This window comes from Spermophilus citellus, assembly GCF_964194105.1.
Source record: "Spermophilus citellus genome assembly, chromosome: 4".
NCBI classification, from domain to species: Eukaryota; Metazoa; Chordata; class Mammalia; order Rodentia; family Sciuridae; genus Spermophilus; species Spermophilus citellus.
The window spans coordinates 222,364,745-222,388,691 of NC_138185.1; the positions used below are offsets into that span (position 1 = coordinate 222,364,745).

The 23,947-nt window shown below is 47.0% G+C and overlaps 1 protein-coding gene and 1 long non-coding RNA gene across 10 annotated transcripts in view; one reads left to right on the plus strand and one right to left on the minus strand.

Annotated features, from left to right (window-relative positions):
• Positions 1 to 3,860: 3,860 nt before the first annotated feature.
• LOC308647697 lies at positions 3,861 to 4,813 on the minus strand. 2 transcript variants are annotated; one of them, XR_014021685.1, is made up of 3 exons: positions 4,506 to 4,813; positions 4,122 to 4,204; positions 3,861 to 3,946 (listed from the first exon to the last, which is right to left on the minus strand). It is a non-coding gene; the product is annotated as an uncharacterized lncRNA (long non-coding RNA). The 2 variants fall into 2 exon arrangements; XR_014021686.1 differs by having other exon boundaries at positions 3,913 to 3,949.
• The window catches only part of WDR25 (WD repeat domain 25), a 142,743-nt gene continuing 123,528 nt past the window's right edge, over positions 4,733 to 23,947 (plus strand). For 2 of the 8 annotated variants that reach the window (XM_081292005.1, XM_081292008.1), the window contains exons 1-2: positions 5,689 to 6,651; positions 9,110 to 9,950. In XM_081292005.1, coding sequence (XP_081148131.1) covers positions 6,602 to 6,651; positions 9,110 to 9,950 — 891 coding nt within the window. In that variant the 5' untranslated portion in view covers positions 5,689 to 6,601. Of the gene's footprint in view, positions 5,008 to 5,682; positions 6,652 to 6,689; positions 8,048 to 9,109; positions 9,951 to 23,947 lie in introns of those variants that run through there. The other 6 variants (XM_081292011.1, XM_081292006.1, XM_081292012.1 and 3 more) reach the window with 6 other exon arrangements.

The window sequence follows — 23,947 nt, forward strand, 5'->3', positions numbered from 1 at the left end:
GTTCACTAGAGCTAAAAACTGCTTTGTTCTTAATCTTAATTGCATGGGTAAAGAATTCTCAGGCCCTTGCCACCACACCCAACAAATTGCCTCTGAGCAAATGGCTTCCACTGGGGCTAGATGCTGTGTTCTCAGACACAGGGGCCTTATCTGATCTGAGTACTATATATAGCTTGACTATTCCACATGCTGCCTTACTTAACTGCAAACCTCTGAAGAAGGTGCTTCTAAAATTTATTTATTTATTTTGTGGCACTAGTGATTAAACAGAGGGGTTCTTGCCACATCCCCAGACTTTTTTCACTTTTTTAAACTTTGAGACCGGGCCTTGCCAAGTTGTTCAGGTTGGCCTCAAACATCTTGTCTCTGCATCCTCAGTAACTAGAATTATAGGCGTAGCCACCACACTCAGCTACCTGTGCCTTCTCTTAATTATTATTTTCTATTAACCTTGAAAAACCCATGCCCTTTCTTGGATTAGTTACTTGCCCTGTCTCAGTGTCAGTTTCCTCATCTATAAAATGGCACTGCCAGGAACCTTTTCACCACAAGCTGTTATAAGGACAAAATAAGAATTAAAGAAAGATCAGTAGAGGAGAGGGAGGGGAGCAAGGGGAAGGAGAAGGGGGATGTGCTGGGGATTGAATTAAGGCAAATTATATTCCATGCTTTTGTGATTATTTAAAAATGTATCCAAATGATATAAATAAAAAGAATTAAATATTTGTTTATAAGGTGTGTAGATTTTATCTAAGCCAGTAAATCAGTGAAACTGTAATACTGAAAGGGGGAAGAGATAGCAGCCAGCATCTTTTCCCCTTGCTGGGAACCACCTTGATTTCCAGGAAGGAAAGTTAGGTGACACAATTGACTTAGATAACAAAGTTTAGGAGGCCTGTGACAAGAGATGAAATATGGAAGAAACTTCCATTTACTGCAGAGAGCAGGATAAACTCAGGTTCTCACTGGCTATCAGTAAGCTGACCAAATTACTCAGTCTTGAGCTCTCTCAGGGGGTCTTTGCCAGTATCAAACAACAATGAAAATAACAAAACCACAAATGACACTGCACATTATCCAGAATTCTTCTACTCTCAAAGGTGGGTGTGAGTGTGCAAGCTCTCTACTAGCAGACAGGCTTGAACAGTCAGAAAAACTCTTTTGAGGTTCCGACACTAGGGGGTGAGCCAGATCTGATGCCAAAGCCATGGTGACTATGGGCTCTCAGAACTGCAGCTGCTCCCTATATAGAATGCCTTACTCTCCTCTCCCTGGTCACTGCTCAGTATCTTTCCAATTTAAACCTCAGTTTTTGGCAGGCTTTCCTGACCCTTGTGTTTCTGTGACCAAGTGGGTCACTCCACCCTCTGAGACCCCTGAGCATTCCCTTCAGAGATTCATCAAACATGTAGTTTAGCTCTTCATGCCTTCTTCAGTAGACAGGGCTGGGGATGTGGCTCAAGCGATAGCGCGATTGCCTGGCATGCGCGGGGCGCTGGGTTCGATCCTCAGCACCACATACAAATAAAATAAAGATGAAAACTAGTCCACTGAAAACTAACTGTTTACTGAATGAATGAATCCTATAAGTCATGTGTTTCAACTTTTTTCCTCAAGGTATGTTCTCTTGTAATATTTTTACAAGTAATTCTTCTTGTTGAAGGTTGATTTCTCCCATCTGGACTTTAAACATCTCTTATTGAACGTCTTGACATTGATCTGGGGAGAGCCAAGCAGGTCCCCTGGAGTCATCTCTGGGTCTATTGTCTCTAGTTTGATTTCCACACCTACTAACTAATGTCTGTCTACCATCCTCACTCTTCTCTACATTTTCCTTTGGCTAACTCTATCCTTCCAAAAATGTGGTACCCTGAATGAATAGCAACAAGCAGTGGAGTAATGTTCTGAAGTCTTTAAGTAAGACCCAAATCAAATATAGATCAAAAGTACCTTTAACAATTCCTAGCTTGCCAATTCTCCTGGAACCCCCAGAAGAACTCCAAAGTAGCCGGTGCCCGAGGCATCAGGATCGCCCTAATCCCAGATCCGCCCTATTCCTGGAGGATCCGCCCTAATTGTGGAGCAGGGTCACCTTTCAACCATTCCCTCTAGCAAAATGCCAGGAGTCATTCCACTAAACTGTGGCTCTCAACATGTGGGAGTCACTACACTACTTAAATCCTCTCCCTAAGAAGTTATACATTATGCAACTTCTTTATTTTTTGGTACTAGGGATTGAACCCAGAGTGCGTAACCACTAAGCTACATCTCCATCCTCTTTAAAATATTTTTATTTAGAGACAGGGTTTCACTAAGTTGCTTAGAGCCTCACTAAATTGCTGAGGCTGGCTCTGAACTCGCAATTCTCCTGCCTCAGCCTCCTGAGCTGCCAGGATTCCAGGCATGCACCCAGCATGATGCAACTTCTTGAGTGAGCCTTCCAGAAATGATCAAAGATGAGGAGAACAGAACTACCATCTTCCTCATTTCATGCATTCATCCATTTGTCCTATTATTGTTTAAGCAGCTTCCTCCCCCACTCACCTACTCAACCCCTTTCTTTATTTCTTTGTTAGCTAACTTTTATAATTAAGTTTAATTTCAGAGGGTATCAGCTTACTGTTCATGAACCTCTGAAATTACATCAAAGTTCCCATGCTCTGGTTTGAGATTTTAGGCAGATCTATCCAGGCTTCACTATTTTTTCAAAGGGGTCTGAGATGCTGAAAAGTTAAGGATCATTGCCTTACATGTTTACCACATAAGCTGCAAATACAGAGTTGAGTTTTTGTTAAGGAAAGCCTACTTATTTCATCTATTTAACACTATAATCTGGAAGAAAGAGGTGCTGAAGTTACAACCATGAAGTAAACTGTTATCCCCTCTAAACAAAAATACTGGGAGTGTAAAAAGCAAAGCAACCTTTCCACAGCAGACCTTCAGAGAGAAAACACCTAATTCCCCCTTTTCAAGAACTTCATCTTATGCTCATTTTGTTCTGGATGGGCATAACAGGAACATAAAGAATGTGGACACAATACTGTGACAAGAAACAGAAATAATAATGCCCTGGGCTGTACTGAAATCATCACAGATAAAAATATACTAATTCTTTGGTGTGGGGAAGGATAGCATTAAGGCAGCCAATTCTGAAGCAGCTGGGAAGAACAGGTAACCCAGAAAAGTTTCTGAATGCCTGGAATACCACAGAGGAGGGATGATGGCTTCAGAGTGTGGCTATTAATGGTTTTGGATTCACAAGTTCCCAGAGGACAAGAAACGGCTTCCTCAGGATAAGCAGTTCTTTACACCCCACACTCTGGATTAAGTTCCATTAACACAAAAAGGAAAGATTATTTTTTCTCCTTCAAATAATAAAATGAACATTGTCTTAAAAGGAAAGAAGATATTAAAATATCTGAAACCAGGTATTAGGTACTTTGGACATCACAGGAATGCTAATATGCTCAGATGCTGTTTAAGGAGGCCATGCCAGGAAAACATATGGCAGCCAACAAGAAGGTGCTGAAGGCAAGCTGTGAATCCAACCAGCAACTGTTCATCCACCATCTTTATTCTCTGTGGAAGCAGGGAACCTCCTGAACTTTGGGTCAGTGGGTCAAGCGGTAGCGCGCTTGCCTGGCATGCGTGCGGCCCGGGTTCGATCCTCAGCACCACATACCAACAAAGATGTTGTGTCCGCCGAGAACTAAAACAATAAATATTAAAAAAAAATTCTCTCTCTCTCTCTCTCTCTCTTTTAAAAAAAAAGTGAATGGGAAAAAATGTTAAAAATTCTCTCTCTCTCCTCTCTCACTCTCTCTTAAAAAAAAATAATAAAAACAAACCCCCAACCTAGCAAAGATGTTCATACATACCCAAGCTGTGGAACAAACTGCAGAGGTGGCCACCGGTCACACCAGGCAGTCCAGCAGCGGAGAATGCCCTGCTGAGACACACAGAGAGGGTCTTTAATACTCTTCAATCTTTTCTTTCAGTTTCCTTTTTAGAAAAGGTACTTTTCGTTCCTGTTTGGTCACCCCACCCCTTCAGCTATGTACACTTAGGAGTTTCTTATAAACCACCCATTTTCTCAGAAACACTTTAGCCTCTTGACCAACCTCCTTGATGAGCCTGTCCAATGAGGGGCGGGCTGGCTGCTGGTGTGTGTGATGGGGGGAGGGGAACTGAGACAGATGAAACCCTTAAGAGAACCGAGAGTTCTATATACCTTCACTCATTGCATCAGCCACCCCCCCACCCCCACCCCGGGCTGGAGGCCACATCATTTCCCCACCCTTGGCATCTGTAAATTCCCTGCGGCTATTGTGCACCGAGGCGGCGCAGTGGGAAGTCCTTAGCGCGGAGGTCGGGAGAGTGCCGGGTTTCACTCCCTGCTCGGGCATCTTCTGGCTGTGAAACCTGGGGCAAGTCATGTTACTTCCCTGCTCCTCCCTCAGTGTCCACGTCGGTGAAATGGGCACAAAGGAGCCTCCAGACCCTACCGTGCAGGGGACCAAGGCGACACGACAGGCACTAAAGGACGAGGGACCTTCTGGGACAGGGCGGGAGGGAGACCATGAGGGTCGGCTGCGCCCAGGGGTATAGGGTGGGGTGATCGCGGCCGCCTCCGCGCCCTTCGAAGCGCAGGCCGGGCTTCGAGGAAGGTGACCCGGCGCGCAGGCTGCCTCAGAGGGCAGGTCCCCGGGTGCCGCCCGCGTCCTAGGGCTCCAACACCCCGATCTCCCCGCCTTTACTCACGCGGCCCAGCCGGGCCAGTCAGCGCAACCGGCTCAACCACTGGTGGTTTCCTGCGCGTCCGTGGAAACGCAGTCCGGCTGGAATAGCTTCCGGACCCGGTGCACTGTCATTGGCTGCTCCTTCGGGGGGCGTGGCGGATCCCGCCTCCGATTGGCTGGCGGCCCCGGCGTCGCGGCGGAACGCGACTGGGCGGCGCGGTGCAGGCCGGACTGCCTCGGGGAATATCCAGCGCTTCCGGTGCGTGTGGTGAGCGGCGGGCCCCGGGAGGGAGGTTTCTGGGACCGGGCGGCGCTCGGAGCGCTCATCCCACTGCGCCGGTCTTTCATAGTCGTTCGCCTTCCTTTCATTTCCTGTTCCTTCCGAAAGGGCTGTGCTCGGTACTCCCGTTAGCCCTGAGGAGTCACAGTGCGGCTAACTCCTATTCATCCTTCAAAACCCATCTTTGGTGGTGTGTTGTTCGTTGCTTTGGTCGGTCTGTGGCTGCGGGACGGGACCCGTGTTTTCTGTTTAACATATGCCCACACCAGACCCAAAGCAGGGCTTGACAGAGAAGGTCGTCAGGAAATGTCTGTTGAATTGAAAACATCCTATTTCGTTTGCTCCCTTTTGCCCTCTCCCATCAGGTTGCCTTCCGCAGATATTTCTAATCTCTTGAAACAGTGGATAGAACCCACAGAAGGTCCTGTCCGCACGAGAAAGGGCCTCTTTTCTCCTGGGCTGGCGCCTTTTGTTCTATCTGGTTGTCTTTCTCTTGATGGAATCACTCATCATTTTTCTTCCCTTTTTCTTTCATCTTAGAAACAAAAGGCAGCAGACACTTCCTGAGTCGACTGTTGTTCCAATTCGCTCCCACCCTCCGTTTTGGTCTGTTCTCCTTGAATTGTGCCTGACTCTCACCCCTGGAGTTGGTTGGTTCTCTCCTGCCTCCTTGAGCAGGATACCCAGATGGCTTCTGTCTAAGGCCTTCTGCAGCCTCCCTAAGAAACTGCAGTACCCCCAGTTCCTCTGTTGTAGTTTTCTCCTTTTGATGTCTCATTACCTGCTTCCTGTGGCTAACTCGACTTGGGGTGTCTTTCCCCACTGGCTTGTGAGTGTGGTGAGCACCAAGTATCCTTTACTGTTTTGCTTAGTGCTGGTGTTCCAAGCACCCAGTGTTTGTTGAGTGGTGAGTGGAATGTGGAGGGAGCAGAGTCTCAAGAGCCCTGCTGTCTATGGGTATCCATCCCAGCCTTTCTGCCTTGCCTTATTTGGGAGTGAAGCTGATGGGCCTTCCTGCTCCCTGATCTTCCTCCTTAGGCCTGTCCTGTGAGCTGACCACTGTGGGTGGGGCAGGTGGGAAATTATCCTTCAGGCTAAGCACAAGCTCCCTGGTGGTGGAAGCGTGGTGGACTCTCTTTGGCCTTAAGGACCTGTGATGGGTGGCTCTTGGGTGCAGTGGAGGAGGCTGGCCTTGGGACCTGGTCAGATGTTTTACAGATCACATCACTTGTAGAGCATGGTTCCTTGAATTTAGAAATAGTCTTTCATATTATGTTCAATTCACTTTGAGGAGGGCTGGCCAGTTTAGAAGCTCTGGGTGTGGATGTTGTTACTTGCCTGAGGCTGTGGGTGGGGAAGGCTGGCTTGAGACCTGAATATGACCTGACCTGGCAGTGGAGCCTTCTGGCGAATGGGGCCATTTGGGGGAAAGGTGTCCAGGAGGAGAGGTGGGTGACAGGCTGTCTGGAATGAGGTAGCAAAGGCCTTGGAGGGAGCCTCATGCTGGCCTTACTCCACATGTGCAGAGCCACAGGATTCCCCTCTACCCCACTGTGCTGAGGATTGACCCAGGACCTTGTATATGCTAGGCAAGTGCTGTACCACTAAGCCACATCTACAACCCTGTCACAGGTTGGTTGGTTTTTTAATCTTTTTTTTTTTTTTTTTTTTTGGCAGGGGGACCAGGGATTGAACCGGGGTATTTAACCACCCCTGGTCCTTTTTAATGTTTTATTTTGATAAAGAGTCTTGCTAAGTCACTTAGGGCCTTGCTAAATTGTCGAGGCTGTTTTTGAACTTGTAGTCCTCCAGCCTCAGCCTCCCAGTCTCGTGTGTATGGTGAGCGGCGCAGGGATTACAGGTGTGGGCTCTGGTGCCAGGCTCCACAGGGTGTACTGAAGTATAGTCCTTATCTGTCTTGAATTTTGAAAGGGGTCGATTACCTGGGCTCTCAGAGCTGCTAGGTCATGCCCTCTGCTGGCGGAGTTGTGCCTATTATTCTTGTTTTCTTCCTGCTACTGCTTCTTGCCAATAACAGAGTTAATATACTGGACTCCAAACCAAAGCACTTCTTACTGGGAACTAGTTGGTAATAATTTATTATGTATGATGGTTCAGGATTTCAGGAACAATTACTTATTTATTTGATTGATGGATTGATTTTTTTTTTTTTTTTTTGCTGTACTGGGGATTGAACCTAGTGGCACTGTACTACTGAGCTATATTTCCAGTCCTGTTTATTTTTTTATTTTGAGACAGGGCCCCACTCTGTTTTCCAGGTTGGCCTCAAACTTGTGATCCTCCTGCCTCAGCCTCCTTGTAGCATGAGCCACCAACTTGGCAGGAAGGATTTTTTTTTTTTTTTTTGATGGTGCTGGGATTGAACCCAGGGCCTTGTGAATGCTAGGCAAGCACTCTTCCAACTGAGCTATATCCCCAGCCCCAGGAAGAATTAAAAATTTTTTTTTAAAAAATGTTGATGAATCTTTATTTTATTCATTTATGTATATGCGGTGCAGAGAATTGAACCCAGTGCCTCACACCTGGTAGGGAAGTGCCTACCACTGAACCACAGCCCAGCCCGGAATTATTTTTTAAATATATTTTTTTAAATTGTAGATGGACCCAATACCTTATGTCATTTATTTTTATGTGGTGCTGAAGATTGAACCCAGTGCCTCTCACATGCTAGGCAAGTGCTTCACCACTGAGCTACAGCCGCAACCCAAGAATTTTTTTTTTTTTTTTTAAGAGGAAAATTCTCTGCTGTGTGACTCTGTGCATTTGGCATGAAATGGGTAGATTTGGGTTATTCCTTCAGAACTTCTCCCACCACTATTGGGTAGACTGACTCCTTAGGACCTTAGCCTCGTGTTGTGGAGTAATGACTGGCTTCTTGCTGGGTGGAGGAAAAACAGGGAAGAGCTTCTGCCTGTGGGGGAGGATGAGGATGGTGGTGTGGCTTTCCACCTGGGGATTCTCGGCCTCCTTCCACTTCAGTGTTTCAGACCTTGCCTCATTCCTGTTGGTGAGTATTTTTCTCATTTGTTGCTAATGAACAGTGCTGAGACGTTTTCAGACGTGTGCCACCATGGATGTGAATATTTAGAAAATGTAGGCTGGTGTTTGTGTGGACTAGAGTTCTAAAGTGGGCTGGGTCATTGAGGTGGAAACCATGTGTTGTATTCATGCCGTCCACGCTGACCCCACAGTCTTCCTCTCAAGTCTCTCAGACATGTGTTTCCATTGGTCAGGCCTTTTTAAAAAAAAAATTTACTTTTTAGTTATAAGTGGACACAATGTCTTTATTTTGCTTTATATGATGCTGAGGATCAACCCAGTGCCTCAGGCATGCTAGGCGAGTGCTCTGCCTCTGAGCCACAACCTGAGCCCTGGTCAGGCCTTTTATGTAAAAGTTTTCGTTTTCTTCATGTAGGCCTTGCATTCTTTTGGTGGGTTTATTTCCAGAGATTCCAATTCTTATTTACTTATTTATTTATTGGTACCAGGGATTGAACCCAGGGATTCTTAACCACTGAGCCACATCACCACCCCACCTTTTTTTTTTTAAATATTTATTTTTTAGATGTAGATGGATATAACACAATGCCTTTATTTTTATGTGGTGCTAAGGATCGAACCCAGGTCCCTCCTGTGCTAGGCGAGTGCTCTACCGCTGAGCCACAACCCCTGCCCCTAAATGCCATCTTTGTACCTGTGTGTAGAAAAGCCTTATTCTGTTTGTTGTCCAATTCTTTGTGCATCATGTGGGGTTTAATCAGGGTAAGCACACGTCTCCTGAAACACGTGTCCTTATGTTGCAAACGTTCAGAACCCTTTCTTTTAGTTTTTCAAAAAGCCCTTAGTAATTACATGGGTCTTTCTTTCTTTCTTTCTTTCCTTTCTTTCTTTCTTTTTGTTGGTACTGGGATTTGAGCCATATCCCCAGCCTTTTTTGCTTTTTATTTTGAGACAGGGCCTCAGTAAGTTGCTGAGTCTGGTCCTGCCTCAGCCTCCTGAGCTGCTGGGATCACAGGTATGCACCACATGCCCAGCCCCTTTTCTGATTCTTGACTTGGTCTGGTTTTAGGTATTGTGCTGTGGCAGGACAAGAAACCAAATCTTTGATGGCTTCGCTGGTGGCATATGATGACTCTGATTCAGAGGCCGAAGCTGAATCTTCTGGAAGTGTGAATGCTCCTGGGCAGATGAAGGATGCTTCTGGTGTGGCCACATCTCCCAGGCAAGACTTTACATCAGGTATAATGGATGTGACAAATGAAGGGGCGCAGGGTACAGAGCATGGTCCTCATGAAGATCCTGGGGAGCATCGTCTCCCCCTGATTCGGCTCTGGAGAAGGGATCCAGGATCTTGCCCCAGCCAGAGGCTACAATGGCCTGTGAAGGAGCCGGAAGTCACCTTCCCCACCAGTGAGCCTTCTCGCCCCTCTTCTCTGTGGACGTGTTGTGCTCCTACTGGCCACATGCCCCTGGCAGCTGCCCGCTTGAAGCAAGTCAGACTCTCCTGGGAGACCCCTGAGCCATCCTTATGTTCTCCAAACAGATCTGAAGCCACAGGCAAAAATGCCATTTCTTTTCAGAGGAAAAGGTGTGAGGACTGTGTCGTCGTACCATACACCCCAAAGAGACTGAGACAGCTACAGGCATTCAGCACAGAAACAGGCCAGCAGAAAGATGTGGAGCTGCAGAGCCCCTCTGCAGGTTGTGCTCCCGCCCCTCTCTGTGTGACCCCCAGAGTGTCCGAGTTGATTCAGCCATATTTGAACAGTCAGTGCAGAGAAACCAGGGTGCCCAGGACCGTGCTTTTCCACCTGCGTGGCCACAGGGGCCCCGTCAACAGCATTCAGTGGTGTCCTGTCCCCTCCAGGAGCCACATGCTCCTCTCCACATCTATGGACAAAACCTTCAAGGTAAGGCTGGAGTGAGCTCCTCTCAGACACTCTTGGGGACAGACTGCTGGGTTACTTGTGGGCTTAATGGTCTTAGTGCTTGCCTGGTATGCACAAGGCCTTGGGGACAATGCCCAGCATGGCAAAAAACCCCAAAGAAACAAAAAATTCCCCCAGGGTGTTTTATTTGTTAGAGGTTGTGATGGGCACAGGCTCCATATTCCTTGTTGGAGATTCCTGTCATTTTCTTTGGTGCCTCCTGCCCTCTGCCCTTTTCCTTATGCTTCCTTGCCCAGGCCACCAGAGCATTCAACAGATTATGGTAGAGCCAGAAGATACACTCTTTGTTTTTTTCCATAATGATGCTATATTATCTGACCATTGGATTATGTCATGATTTATTGAACCCCTTCCCTATCGTTAGACAGTGAGGAAGTTTCTAGTATTGAGTTAGGCTGCAGTAACGTGCTGCTGTATGAGTTTTGTTCACCCTCCTGGCCTGGTGCTTCCTTCTGATGGCTCCTGGGAGGAGTGTAGGGCTCCTGGCCTTTCCAAAGAGTGGCCTGTGTGCACAAACCCGCTCACCCATGCTCACCAGCACCCACTGTTAATGTTTTGGTGATATATGATAATGCTTCTTTGTGCATTACCTTGAATACTAGTGAGGATAATCAGCACTCAGGTTTTTTTTTTTAATGTATTTTTTAGTTGTTGGACATAGTACCTTTATTTTATTTTAATGTCGTGCTGAGGATCGGACCCAGTTCCTCACACATGCTAGGTGAGTACTCTACCACTGAGCCCTAGCCCCAGCCCCAGCACTCAGGTTTTTATAATGTAGCTTTGGGGGCAAAAAAAAGAAAAAACAAGTAGGACAAATGTTCTGTTGACACTGGGCATGGTGATGCAGGCCGGTGATCCCAGCTACTGGGGAAGCTGAGAAAGGCGGAGCACAAGTTCCAGGCCAGCCTAGGCAACTTGTTAAGACCTGGTCTCAAGATGAAATGAAAAAGGGGCTGGGGTACCCCTCCGTGGTAGGGCGCTTGCCTAGCACATGCCAGGCCCTGTGTTCCATCCCTAGCACCACATGCACATGTGTACACACAAGAAAGAAAAGTTCCATTGAATGAAACATCAGTGGAATTAAACATTTGTTTTCAAGAAATGCAGTGTCCCTGTGTTTAATTGCAGTTTGTGATGCTAACTTATGGCTAGCAAAATAAATAAAGCAGAGGCTTGAAGAGCTCAAATTTATAGAATAGACAAAGGGAAGGCAAATACCAGTATCTGTTGAGCACCTCTTAACCAGCTGCTTTTAACTAGCTGAACTGAAACCTGGAAATCACATGACTTTCCCGTTGGAGGTTCTTAGCTTCAAATTAATTTTTGTGACAGAGGAGCTGGTCTTCAGCTCACGCTGTCCTGCTGAGTCTGGTGTGTCACCTGTGAAGGGCGTAATTGTGCCTGTGTTGTGATCCTGTGAGAAAAATACTTTTAAAAGCACTTGGTGCAGAGCTGGTGCCCACAAGGTGTTAGTAAATGTTGCTGTTTCCGTCTTCTTTTCCTCAGTCTACCACGCGTCCTGCGCAGTGGTTTCATTAATGAGGTTCTAGGCATAAAGTTAGTTAGAAGAGATCGAAATAAAACACACAGACAGTACCTTATTTATATTGCTAGGTCCGAGACGGCTCACCTCTCTGGTTCCCACCTCTAGTCGCCCAGCAGGGCAGCGAGGATTACTCAGGGCTAGCAGGAGAGAGAGAGTGAACACACCGGGGAGTAGCCTTTTATTTGGGGAACAAGAGATTCAGGGGAGAATTCCATCCAATGAAGGTTGAGGGGGGGCTGCACTCCAAGGTCAGGGTCAGTGATTGGGTCCCCGGGGTCAGTGGTCAGGCACACCCCCACACGGATGGGCTCTCTCATCAGGAAAGGGTCGGGAAAGCTTCGACACAGCCAAAGCGCCTCAGGCCCTTAACGGGAGTCACCCAATCACGTGTCAGAATGGCTTCCCACACCTCAGAGTTCTGGAACTAGATTATCTAAGTGTTTTTATCTGCAACTTACGTTTTGAACCTGTTTTCCTATGAGTGTTTCCTTGAGATCCTCCTGCTTCAGCCTCCTGAGTAGTGGGGTGGCAGGTATGTGCCCAGCCTAGGAGGCACTTTCTCATGTAAAGAGAGGAAGCTGCAGAGTAATAGCGTCTTAGGGATGAGCTGAATTTGTGGGCATTGTTACTAGGCCGTTGGTCCAAGTTCTGAAGGAACTCATTTGGACTCTACTCTGCCAGAGCGAATGGAGCCGAGCTCATGCTCTGTCTTCAGCTGGAGTCTGGGACTCTTCACTGAGGTCTGAGGTGCTTCTCCTGCCATACTGGGTCTGTGAAAGCTGCTCAGGAGGCCCTGGGTGGTCTTAACGTGCTTGGATTGATTTGGGAGCTTGGGGTCTCTCAGCTCCCCTCCCTGAGACTCTCCCTGAGAGTCTGCTCCTATAGAGGCCAACAGGCCAGGGGAACCTATTGGGAGGGTTTCTGGGGGCCCTGGTGGGTATGCTCTGCCCTGGAAGTGCCTGGCTGTCCCTGGAGTCCCAGGGTACCTCCTGTCTTTGAGCTCACCTGGTTGCTGGGGCCTCTTCCCTGCTCTTCACTCTCTCTAAGGTCCCTGGATTTCTGCTGGGTGGGCAGCTGAACTGTGGCTGTGTGTGAGGCCGTGCTGTAGCTGCAGAAGAGGTTTGGCACCAGGCGGGCAAGGCCCTGTGCTGGGGGGCCTGACATTGGAGGTGTTTTCACACCAGGCTCCACCCCCCCAAACCCCGGCCTGGTGGTGGACCCCTGCTGTCTGGACTCCTTCCTGTTCTGTGCAAGTGTCAGTTGCAGGCCCCTGGTCTTCTCCCTCATCTCTTGCTGCAGAGGCCACTGCACCCTCACCACAGAGGCACTCCTGCGGGGCGCAGGTGTGGTTGTAGTTAGAGTGGACAGGGCTCAGGGTCTGGCTCCATCTCCAGCAGCATTTTTTTTTAAGTATTTTTTTTAAATGCCTTTATTTTATTTACATATGATGCTGAGGATAGAACCTAGTGCCTCGCACGCGTGAGGCAGGCGCTCTGCCACTGAGCCTCAGCCCCAGCCCTCCAGTGGCATTTTGACATTGGACAGGCGTGTGGCCTCTGGGTGGGAGAGAGGTCTGATGTTGTGTGCCCACAGCACCTAGTGTGGTCCCTGGCCCACAAAGGGTGGGCCCCCTAGGGAGTGAGAGTCACTTCTCCATGACTGGACATTCTGGCAGCCATCGGGAGCATAGGCCTGCCACTGACAGTGCCTTCAGATGAGGCTCTGGCCCTGAAGAGATGTGGGTGGATTAAGTGTGACCTGGCTCACCAGACTCTGTTTCCCGATGGGGAGAGGCAGCCACGGAGCCCAGTGAGGACCGGCCCCCACCTGGAAGCATATTGAAGTGCTGTCTGGAGTGGAGCAACTTGGCCAGGGGATCACTTTTGCCCAGGAAATTTAGGTTTTCTCCACAGAAGCATCTCCATGATAGTTTTTGGTCAGAGGGATTCTGAGTGGGAGCAGTGGTATCTGGGTGCTAGAGAGTAGAATGATGTCAGGCCTGGTGTCCCTGAGGATGCAGGAGGACTGCTCCTGCCCTGGAGGACCTGATGGCAGAAACCCTGAGCAGCCAGTCAACAGTGACACCTTTGACCAGAAGAGGGCGCAGTTGGTCCTACTTGGAGTGGCAAGAAGCCCTACTGTTGGGGTTGGTTTAGCACTGCAGACTGTGCTATTGCTGTGCCCGCCTGTCCAGAGGAGGGCTGTGTGCTGAAGATGACATTGCTGGCATGGGGCCTCTGGGGCTACCAGGCAGCTTCTAGGGAGCCCTACCCACTCTATTTTGTAGCCCTCAGGGTACAGCCCCAAGGGTGGCTCTGGAAGTGGCCCCAGGAGCAGAGCACATGTGCAGTCCTGGGGTTGGGTCAGTGCTGACTATGGCTGCTAGGTTCATATCTCCTGGGGTGTTTGGAAATCAAGGCTTTCATACGCTGTGGGTGCAAACCTCAGGTGGAGTCCTCTGTGCTTTAGGATACCTGGCAGTTTTCAGGGATTGGGTTATATGGCAGATCTGTTTTGGACAAGTTGATTGAGCAACTTGGATGCCAAGACTTGAGCTTGAATCCTCTGTGCCATGTCATGGGCTGTGGTCTCTTGCAAGTCATTTCACTTCTCTGGGCCTCAGTTTGTGTGTCCATGAAGTGGCACCATATGTGTGCCCCCGTGGGTTCTGTGCACAGTAGACGCCTTGGGTGTGAACTCTGTGGGGTGGTGCTGGGCTGGTGTCTGTGTTCAGTGTGTGCTGGGGTCTTGTTCTTTCCAGGAATTGTTTCCCTTCCCCAGCACAGGCGGCTTAGGTTGCCTTAGTAGCTTGCTCGATTCTTAAGCTTCTTGAGCTTGGGAACCCTGCCAGACCCATTTTTATATTCTTTGTAGCATCTGGCACAAAATTTTGTACATGTTAAGTGATCAATAAAGATTTTAAAACATTTTCTGGGTTTTATTGCACAGCTTGGGAAAGTTGTGTTTTGCGTACATAAATCCAGTTTGCCACTAGGGGGCACAGTAAGACTTCACATCTGTGCTCACCCAAGCTTCTAGAATGTGGAAGAATCCTTGATTCAAGGTAACATTTACTGAGAAATGATTTCTTTTCTCATCAGGAGAAAAACAACCCAATCCATCTGATTAATCTAAAGAACGTGCAGTGCCAGTTCTTCTCCTTCAAGTGTAGCTTTGGAATTCATAAATTTCAATTGGGCACATTACAGTGGAAAGATACTTATTTTAATATGTTCTAAATGTTCTGTGAGCTGTAAAATATGCTTATATTAGTTTTGAAAAATTTACAGCCAGAGCAATTAAGTAAAATAAAACAATGACTCATAATTCCGCACCGCTGCTCTGTTTTCTTTCCTGATGGCCCCTTCCCGCCCTCTTGAGGCGCCTGTATGGATTTTTCATGGCTGTAATCCTGGTGTGGATAGCCTTTATATACTCTTTTCATTTCCCAGTGAACTCGTTTGGCTTTACATGTTTGAACACCCACCACACGTAAAAGTAGAATTCAGACTTTGATGCCTTTTCTGAAGGCAAAGGCCAGACGTGGTGTGTTTTACTAAACAGTGAACGTTTCTTGTCTGCCCTGCACAGGGTAAGCATGCAGGGTCCCCTGCCAGGCTCTGCAGATGATTCCCAACAGCACAGAGTACGTTTCCTTTTTCTGGGGACCCCATCCATTCATAGGAACCTGAAGTTAATACACAAAGGTTTTACAATAAAATGTATGGATTAGGTGGTATTTATTTTCTTTTATGAAACCATTTGCTCTAGCAGTGTTTTCAATAACAAGCTTCTGTAAAATACTTAAAAAAAAAACCAAAACAATAACCCTTTTCAGTTTCGGTCATGAATTTAATAGATGCTTATTGTAAAGAGGCTCGGAGGATGCAACGCAATGAAGTATGAAGGAGGAAACAGAACACAGTGATAATCCCTACCTGCAGGCCACCAGTTCCTGCCTGTCTTCATACTGCATGGTCTGTGCAGTTTTGAAATCTGCCCCGCCCCCACCATCTTTTATAATGCTTATAAAGTGAGCTTTTCTTTCTTCTTTTTTGTACTGGTGATTGAACCCAGGGGCACTAAATCACTGAGCCACATCCCCAGCCTTTTTTTTTTTTTTTTTTTAGAAAGAGTGAGAGAGAGAATTTTTAAATATTTATTTATTTATTTATTTTTAGTATTTGGCGGACACAACATCTTTGTATGTGGTGCTGAGGATCGAACCCGGGCCGCACGCCTGGCAGGCGAGCGCGCTACCGCTTGAGCCACCTCCCCAGCCCCCCAGCCCTTTTTATGTTTTATTTTGAGACAGGGTCTTGTTAAGTTGCTGAGGGCTTTGCTAAGTTGCTAAGGTTGGCTTTGAACTTTCCATCCTCCTGCTTCAACCTCTTGAGCTGCTGGGATTATAGGCATGTGCCACTGTGCCCAGCTTAAGGTGAATTTTTCTATCTTGTTACATTCTTTGGAGCTGGGGCTGTAGCTCAGTGGTAGAGTGCCTGCCCAGCATGCATAAGGCATGGGTTCTGCAATATAAACAAGCAAAGCCCAAAGCTTTCTTCAAACATATTCTAAACTTTGCTTCATCTTTTCTGTATTATTTCCTATATAATTCCCTGCTTTCAAATTTTAAAGCAACAGTATTGCTATGAACATGGGTAAACATAAATGTTGTCTTTTTTGCTGCCTTAATGCAGTTACAGAGGGCTTTGGTTAACACTCAGGCTTTAGTTAATAATAGCCTTCATGTGGTGAGTGCAACCTGAGTAGATCAGCAGACTTTCAGTCTCATTTTGTGTTACTGCTTGGTAGCTGTGTGACTCGGGAAAAGTACTTAGCTTCTCTGATTCCCCGGTTCCTTGCTGGTAAAATGGGGATAATGGCTACCACGTAGCATTGTTGCTGTGGATATGAGATGAGATGATCTAAACCAGTGCCTGACACAAGCCAGGGGCTCAAGAAATGTGACCTTGGCTCCCGTGTGCCTCCTGAGTGTTCACAGGCCGGGCACAGTTCTGAGTGCCCATCACCTCTTTTCAGGGGGCTTGAGGGGCCAGGGCTCTTCTTACTCCACTTTGCAGATGAGGAGGGTGAGGCACAAGGAGGTCAAGGGCACACAGCTCAAAGGATGGAGGCAAAATGGGACCCGACTACTGACTCTGCTCTCCTGCCCTGAGAACAGAGGGCAAGAGGCATCCCTGTGCCTAAGTGGCTGCAGCTCCATCAGCTGCGAGTTCCCTGCTTCTCTCAGGAATGTGAGGAGCAGGGCGATTTCCATGGTGGTCAGGATTTGCATTTTTGGTGGTGCTGGGGTAGGATTTGCGTTTTTATGTGTTTCAGGGTCCTCTGATTTATCATTGTTAGAATAGCTGGTTATGTTAGGTCTCTTAGGGGTGCCTGTGGAAAGTGATAGATTTCACAAAGACAAGGATTCATGGATTGTGCCAGGCTGTGGGTTCCGTTCAGTTCTGAGAGAGTCATTCTTGATGGAGTTTAGGAAATGAGATTGAGCCGTGAGATGGGGTGTGGAGGAAGGCGTCGTGGAGTTTCATGCAGATGACTGGCAATTTATTCCAGGCACGAGGCGAATCTGTTGGAGATGTGAGGCGCAGCTGGAAGGAGTGGGGGCTATGTGGTGGGCGTCTGGTATTTGGGGAGTGAATGATTAACAGTGCATCTAGGGTAATTAGGTGAAGGCAGGAGAGAACGGGTGTGTGCTCACACATATGCACACCAGGGCATGCAGAGGCCCAGAGAGGGGAAGACGCTGGCCCTAGGGCACATAGCTCTGAATACTGCTCCTCTCCCTCCCCACTTTCAGAGAAAGTTGAGAGTCATCTGAATTGTCCCAGAGGTGGCTGTAGGCTGGGTGACAGCCAGGCTGTTGAGCCTCTGGGAAGAGCTGTGAGCTTCTGAGCTGGAACCTTCCCGTCGTGGGAGGCGAAGTGTTTTTGACACTCTTCTCAAGTGAAAGCAGAGATGATTCTGCAGCCAACAAATGAGACATTTTCCAGTCTTCTTGCCTTATGAGCCTGTGCCTTACCAAGCCAGCCTTGGGTTGCAGGGGAGGAGGAAGCGGGCAGGGGCAGACCCAGCTTGCTCTGTTCTTTAGAACTTCCCTTCATGTAGCTGGGTAGTCTGGTGTACCTGGGCGGGGCGTGCGCCTGCACCTCAGCAGCCACCGGAGGCCAGGGGAGAAAGCCTCTGTGCTCGGGAGAAAGCCTCAGCCAATCTCATCCTGTTTTCATTCATTAAAGGAAGAAAAGAGCAATTTGGAAAAATGCTTTTAATGTAATTGAAAAAATGCAGATTGCAAAATTGGCACGCTCGAGAGCCAAGACAGTCTCATGAAGTGTTTCTTGCTGCTTTTAGAACTTGGACACAGAAGGCTCTTAAAGGTGCCCTTTGAGGGCCCAGTGTTGGCAAGGTCTTTTTTCTCCTTAAGAAATGATTGTTGTGGATTTAGTTTGTTTTTGGTGAAATTTGGGGGGAAATGCCGAAGAAAGGCAGGTCTGAAAGGCTGAGCTGAGCCTGCATCAAGCAGGACTGTCACCACGGCTTTGCCAGTGGCGTCTCCCACCTTTTCCTGTGTGCACCTTCAAGTGTTAATCACATCGTCAACATTTTGTTCCAGAACCGGCCTTTAGAAATGCCCTGGTGTCCTTGTCTCCGAGGATGGGGCTGCACTGCTCCAGCCCTGGCCCTCGCCCCTGGCCTTGCTAGCTCTAGTCTGCATTCTCTGCTGTGCTTTCTCAGGTGGCCTGGCTCTGGGACGCCTTTCCTATGAGGTTTCCTTAGAGGATAAAGGGGTGTCTGCCTCTGCCCTGCACCTGGAACACCCTGGAGCACAGGCAGGGAGGACGTAGGCAGCCCTTCGCCAGGGACTCCCCCAGAGGAGTCCACACAGACAGCCCCACACCCCCAAGGCCTCTGTTCTCTGGGACTCTGATCAGTTTGGGTGTTCTGGAATATTCCTGGGTTGGGCTGTGAGTTTTTTACTTTTTCTCTCTTATTTTCTATCTTTTTGCCCTTTGTGTTTAATTTTTTTCTGTGAACATCTTTTTCCAGTCTTTTTTAAAATTTGAATTTCTACTTTTGCCATTAATACTTAATTTGTTTAATATTTTTTAGTTGTAGATGGACACACAATATCTTTGTTTATTAATTTATTTTTTATGTGGTGCTGAGGATCGAACCAGTGCCTCACATATGCTAGGCAAGCGCTCTGCCACTGAGCCCCAGCCCCAGCCCCAATATTTAAGTTTTAAAAGTTAAAATTTAAATTCAGAAAATATTGTTCTGCCATGTTTTTATATTCCAGGAGCTATTACCTATTTTCTGAATGTTCTTTTTTAAACATAGCACATCAGTTTTCATTGCCTGTTTACAGAGTCCTTTCTTAGCTGTCTGAATTCTTGGGAAGTTTTCTTCTGTCCTCTGAAATGTTCCTGCCCCTCTCCAGTTCCTGGGGCCTTGTTGGTTTGGGGTCTGAGTGCCACACAGGAGCTTTGCAGCTGCTGCTATTCAAAAAAGAGAAACCTCCAGAACTGACCTGGGGCTTGCCACAGTGAGCTCAGGGTGCTCCTCCCAGGCCCCAAGTGGGACTGCTGGTGCTTCCCCAGCTCTGTGCTGCTCCGTGCCTGCTGAGGCCTTTGTCTCTGAGCTGGGAAGGGGCTCTGCTCCTCACATCCACTGTCATTTATGCGTAAAATTGACTGCGACTTCTGGCCCTCTGCGGTGACAGTTATTGCTTTTCTGTAAGTCTGCTAATTTATTTATTTATTTTTATTTATTTATTTTAGAGAGAATTTTTTAATATTTATTTTTTAGTTTTCGGTGGACACAACATCTTTATTTGATTGTGGTGCTGAGAATCGAGCCTGGGCCGCATGCATGCCAGGCGAGCGCACTACCTCTTGAGCCACATCCCCAGCCCAAGTCTGCTAATTTAAAGGTGCCTTGTTTGGGGACCAGATGAGTTCATTTATGGACCGCTCCTTCAGACCCAGGCTGGCACCTTGTGGATGCCAGACAAACGCCTGTCATCCTGGTTCCTGCCCATTAATCTCCCGCAGTCCTGTGCTTCACTTCTCCAGGCAGTTTACATACTGGCAGTATCGGACCCTTTGTCATATTTCACCTCCTCCCCCTGGCCTGTGCCTTGTTTGACTGAGTTTTGGTATTAATTTTTTTTTAATTTAATTTAATTTTTTTTTATTGGTTGTTCACAACATTACAAAGCTCTTGACATATCATATTTTATACATTAGATTGAAGTGGGTTATGAACCCCCAATTTTACCCCAAATGCAGATTGCAGAATCACGTCGGTTACACATCCACAATTTTACATAATGCCCTATTAGTAATTGTTGTATTCTGCTACCTTTCCTATCCCCTACTATCCCCCCTCCCCTCCCCTCCCATCTTCTCTCTCTACCCCATCTGCTGTAATTCATTTCTCTCCTTGTTTATTTTCCCATTCCCCTCACAACCTCTTATATGTAATTTTGTATAGCAATGAGGGTCTCCCTTCATTTCCATGCAATTTCCCTTTTCTCTCCCTTTCCCTCCCATCTCATGTCTTTGTTTAATGTTAATCTTTTCTTCCTACTCTTCCTCCCTGCTCTGTTCATAGTTGCTCTCATTATATCAAAGAAGACATTTGGTATTTGTTTTTTAGGGATTGGCTAGCTTCACTAAGCATAATCTGCTCTAGTGCCATCCATTTCCCTGCAAATTCTATGATTTTGTCATTTTTTATTGCTGCATAGTACTCCATTGTGTATAGATGCCACATTTTTTTTTTTTTTTATCCATTCATCTATTGAAGGGCATCTGGGTTGGTTCCACAGTCTAGCTATTGTGAATTGTGCTGCTATGAACATCGATGTGGCAGTATCCCTGTAGCATGCTCTTTTAAGGTCTTCAGGGAATAGTCCGAGAAAGGCAATAGCAGGGTCAAATGGTGGTTCCATTCCCATCTTTCCCAGGAATCTCCAAACTGCTTTCCAAATTGGCCGCACCAATTTGCAGTCCCACCAGCAATGTACAAATGTACCCTTTTCTCCACATCCTCGCCAGCACTTGTTGTTGTTTGACTTCATAGTGGCTGCCAATCTTACTGGAGTGAAATGGTATCTTAGGGTGGTTTTGATTTGCATTTCTCTGACTGCTAGAGATGGTGAGCATTTTTTCATGTACTTGTTGATTGATTGTATATCCTCCTCTGAGAAGTGTCTGTTCAGGTCCTTGGCCCATTTGTTGATTGGGTTATTTGTTATCTTATTGTCTAATTTTTTGAGTTCTTTGTATACTCTGGATATTAGGGCTCTATCTGAAGTGTGAGGAGTAAAAATTTGTTCCCAGGATGTAGGCTCCCATTTACATCTCTTATTGTTTCTCTTGCTGAGAAAAAACTTTTTAGTTTAAGTAAGTCCCATTTGTTGATTCTTGTTATTAACTCTTGTGCTATGGGTGTCCTATTAAGGAATTTGGAGCCCGACCCCACAATATGTAGCTCGGAGCCAACTTTTTCTTCTATCAGACGCAGAGTCTCTGATTTGATATCAAGCTCCTTGATCCATTTTGAGTTAACTTTTGTGCATGGCGAGAGAAAGGGATTCAGTTTCATTTTTTTGCATATGGATTTCCAGTTTTCCCAACACCATTTGTTGAAGATGCTATCCTTCCTCCATTGCATGCTTTTAGCCCCTTTATCAAATATAAGGTGGTTGTAACTTTGTGGATTAGTCTCTGTGTCCTCTATTCTATACCATTGGTCCACCCGCCCGTTTTGGTACCAGTACCATGCTGTTTTTGTCACTATTGCTCTGTAATATAGTTTGAAATCTGGTATCGCTATACTGCCTGATTCACGCTTCCTGCTTAGAATTGCTTTTGCTATTCTGGGTCTTTTATTTTTCCATATGAATTTCATGATTGCTTTATCTATTTCTACAAGAAATGTTAATTTTTTTCTAGCTGGGAAAACCTAACCTCTGTTGTAGTCAAGTCTATGGACTTTGCCCTTTGTAATTGTGCTTTGGCTCTGTAGTGTGGCATGTCCGTCCCCACGCGAGATCTGATAAATAGTCACCTATATTTGACCTTCATCTAGCAGTGATTAGCTTGAGCCAGTTTCAATTCTTGTCACTGGGTGCAAGGCAGGCTATGTGCCACTGTGATGAATGTGCTCCGGGTGCCAGGGATCGATCGGCATATTAAGGAGCAGCCCTGCCGTCCCCAGCAGCCCCGCTCCTGAGCTCCCCACACAGACACTGGCTACTAATGATTTAAAATGACCTTCCTATCTGGCTTAATCCACAGGGCACGGCTATGTTGTGGCTTCCCAAACCTTTCCTCAAACAAGAAATATTGTTTTGACCATAAAAGAAATACGCATTCTGGAAAAGACAGGAAGGTATAAAGAGGGGGAAAAATTGCCCATCGGTTCTTCACCCAGAGGCAATGACTATAGATTTTGGGTGCGTTTCCATCCCATTTTTAAAACAGGAATAATTCAACGTGGTTGAGCTCTGACTGTGTATCTAATTTTGCCCCCGCCCCCCGCAGCCTGGTTTTTAATGCTGTATGATTTACCACATCGGTTTCCAGTGTGGACTGCAGACCCCAGGGGCTCAGACCCTTTCCAAGGGTCAAGACTGTTTTCATAACAGCACCTAGAAGTGATTTGCCTTTTCAGTCCGCTGTTCTCCTGAGTGCAGGTGGAGTTTTCCAGAGGCCGTAGAGCCTGTGCCCTGGCAGTGGATTAGATGCAGGCAGAGACGGGCCCGGCTGCCAGTGTTGAGCCAGACAGGGATGGAATCTGTGGAAACGCCAATAATGCCTTCTCACTGACTCCCTTCGTCTCAGAAAATCTAGTTGTTTTTATGTTTTTTTAATAAATTTTACTTGTGTTAACGTGCGGAAGGTTTGTTATTGTTACTTTTGCATAAGTTGGCAAATATTCTTAAATGTCCTCAGTTATCATTTCGGATGTGCTAGATGTCAGTAGCTGTGACACACGTAGCTTGCGGCTTCTTAGTCATTTTAGACAGGGGGAAAGGGACCAAAAGCTCTGAAAACACTGTTATTTATGTCTGTGATCCCATTTGGGGAGGGATGTAAATAATATGTTGGTAAAGACAGCATCACATTCCATCTCTGGGGCAAGTGAGTGGTTTCTGCCCAAACTGTGACAAAAGCATGATCCTGGGGGTCCAAGCCTCCATCTGTACCCCTACCCCCTCCTTCCTTGCTTTGCCAACATGATCTCACTGCATTATAGGATGGTGGGTGAAAATCTCCCAACTTCAACACACACCCAGATGTTGATTGTCCTTGCCTCACCAGCCTGTCACTGGTGGGGTCAGGCTTGGGCTCTCTTCAGACACGCAGCTCTGCAGCCTGCTTTCCCAGCAGCATTCTCCCCTGCCCTGCCCACTGCTGCACCATGTCCTCCATGAGTTTGGAGGGCCAGCGCTTTCCGCCTATTCCATGGCGCTCTATGGAGTTGATTAGCTGTAATTTACTTGGCCGCCCTTGGACACTTAGGTGGTTTCTAATTTTCGCTATTATAGATAATGCTGAAGTGGTTATCTTCATGCATGAAACCCTTCTCTGTTGGAGCATTTCTTTCGGACTGATTCCCAGAAGTGGGACTGCGGGGTCAGAGGGTAGTTCATTTTCATGAGCCCAGATACGTCTCCTGTCGGATGGCTTTCCAAAAGGGTTATGCCAATTTGCACTGCCACCGCAAAGCCTGTGTAATAACCAACTATTTTGCTTAACTATCATGCCTAGAATTTTCCCTTGGAGGCCCGAGGGGGCAAAGGGCCTTATCTAAGTGAGCACGATCTATAATTATTTAGACTAACACCAAAATTGCTTTTCAGAACATTTTTAACCTGCTGGGTCTAGAATTTAATTCGCAGGCACGCTAGTATTGAAAGTTTCACAAACACAGTTCCTCCCCAGTCCTTGCAGCGTGTTTACACAGCTAGCAAATGTAGGAGACCAGAGCCTTTATAAACACGAGTGGTCTCTGTCTGCACTACTTCAGGTGTTATTTTAAAAGGTACAAAAATACAAATTAAAACACATTTTTATTGTACCCTTTGGTTGGCAAAGTTGTTTGTTTTCGTCCCAGCCTCCCTTTGTGTTCGATCACCCTCATTCAGTTGTGTCCTGAATTGCACTGGCACCTTGGAGCCTTGCCGTGGTGCCATTAGCCTGGGGTGATGGTGGCTGTCATCAGGTGCTGCCTGGGGATGGGGACTTGATGTGCTTCTGTGGGCTCCACAGGCTAAGCAGGACCCAGGTGGGAAGTGTCGTGAGGGAGAACTTTCCCACTCTCAGAGCCAAAACTCTGGGGAGTAGGTGGAAGGGGATCGGGGTTGAGTGTGGCT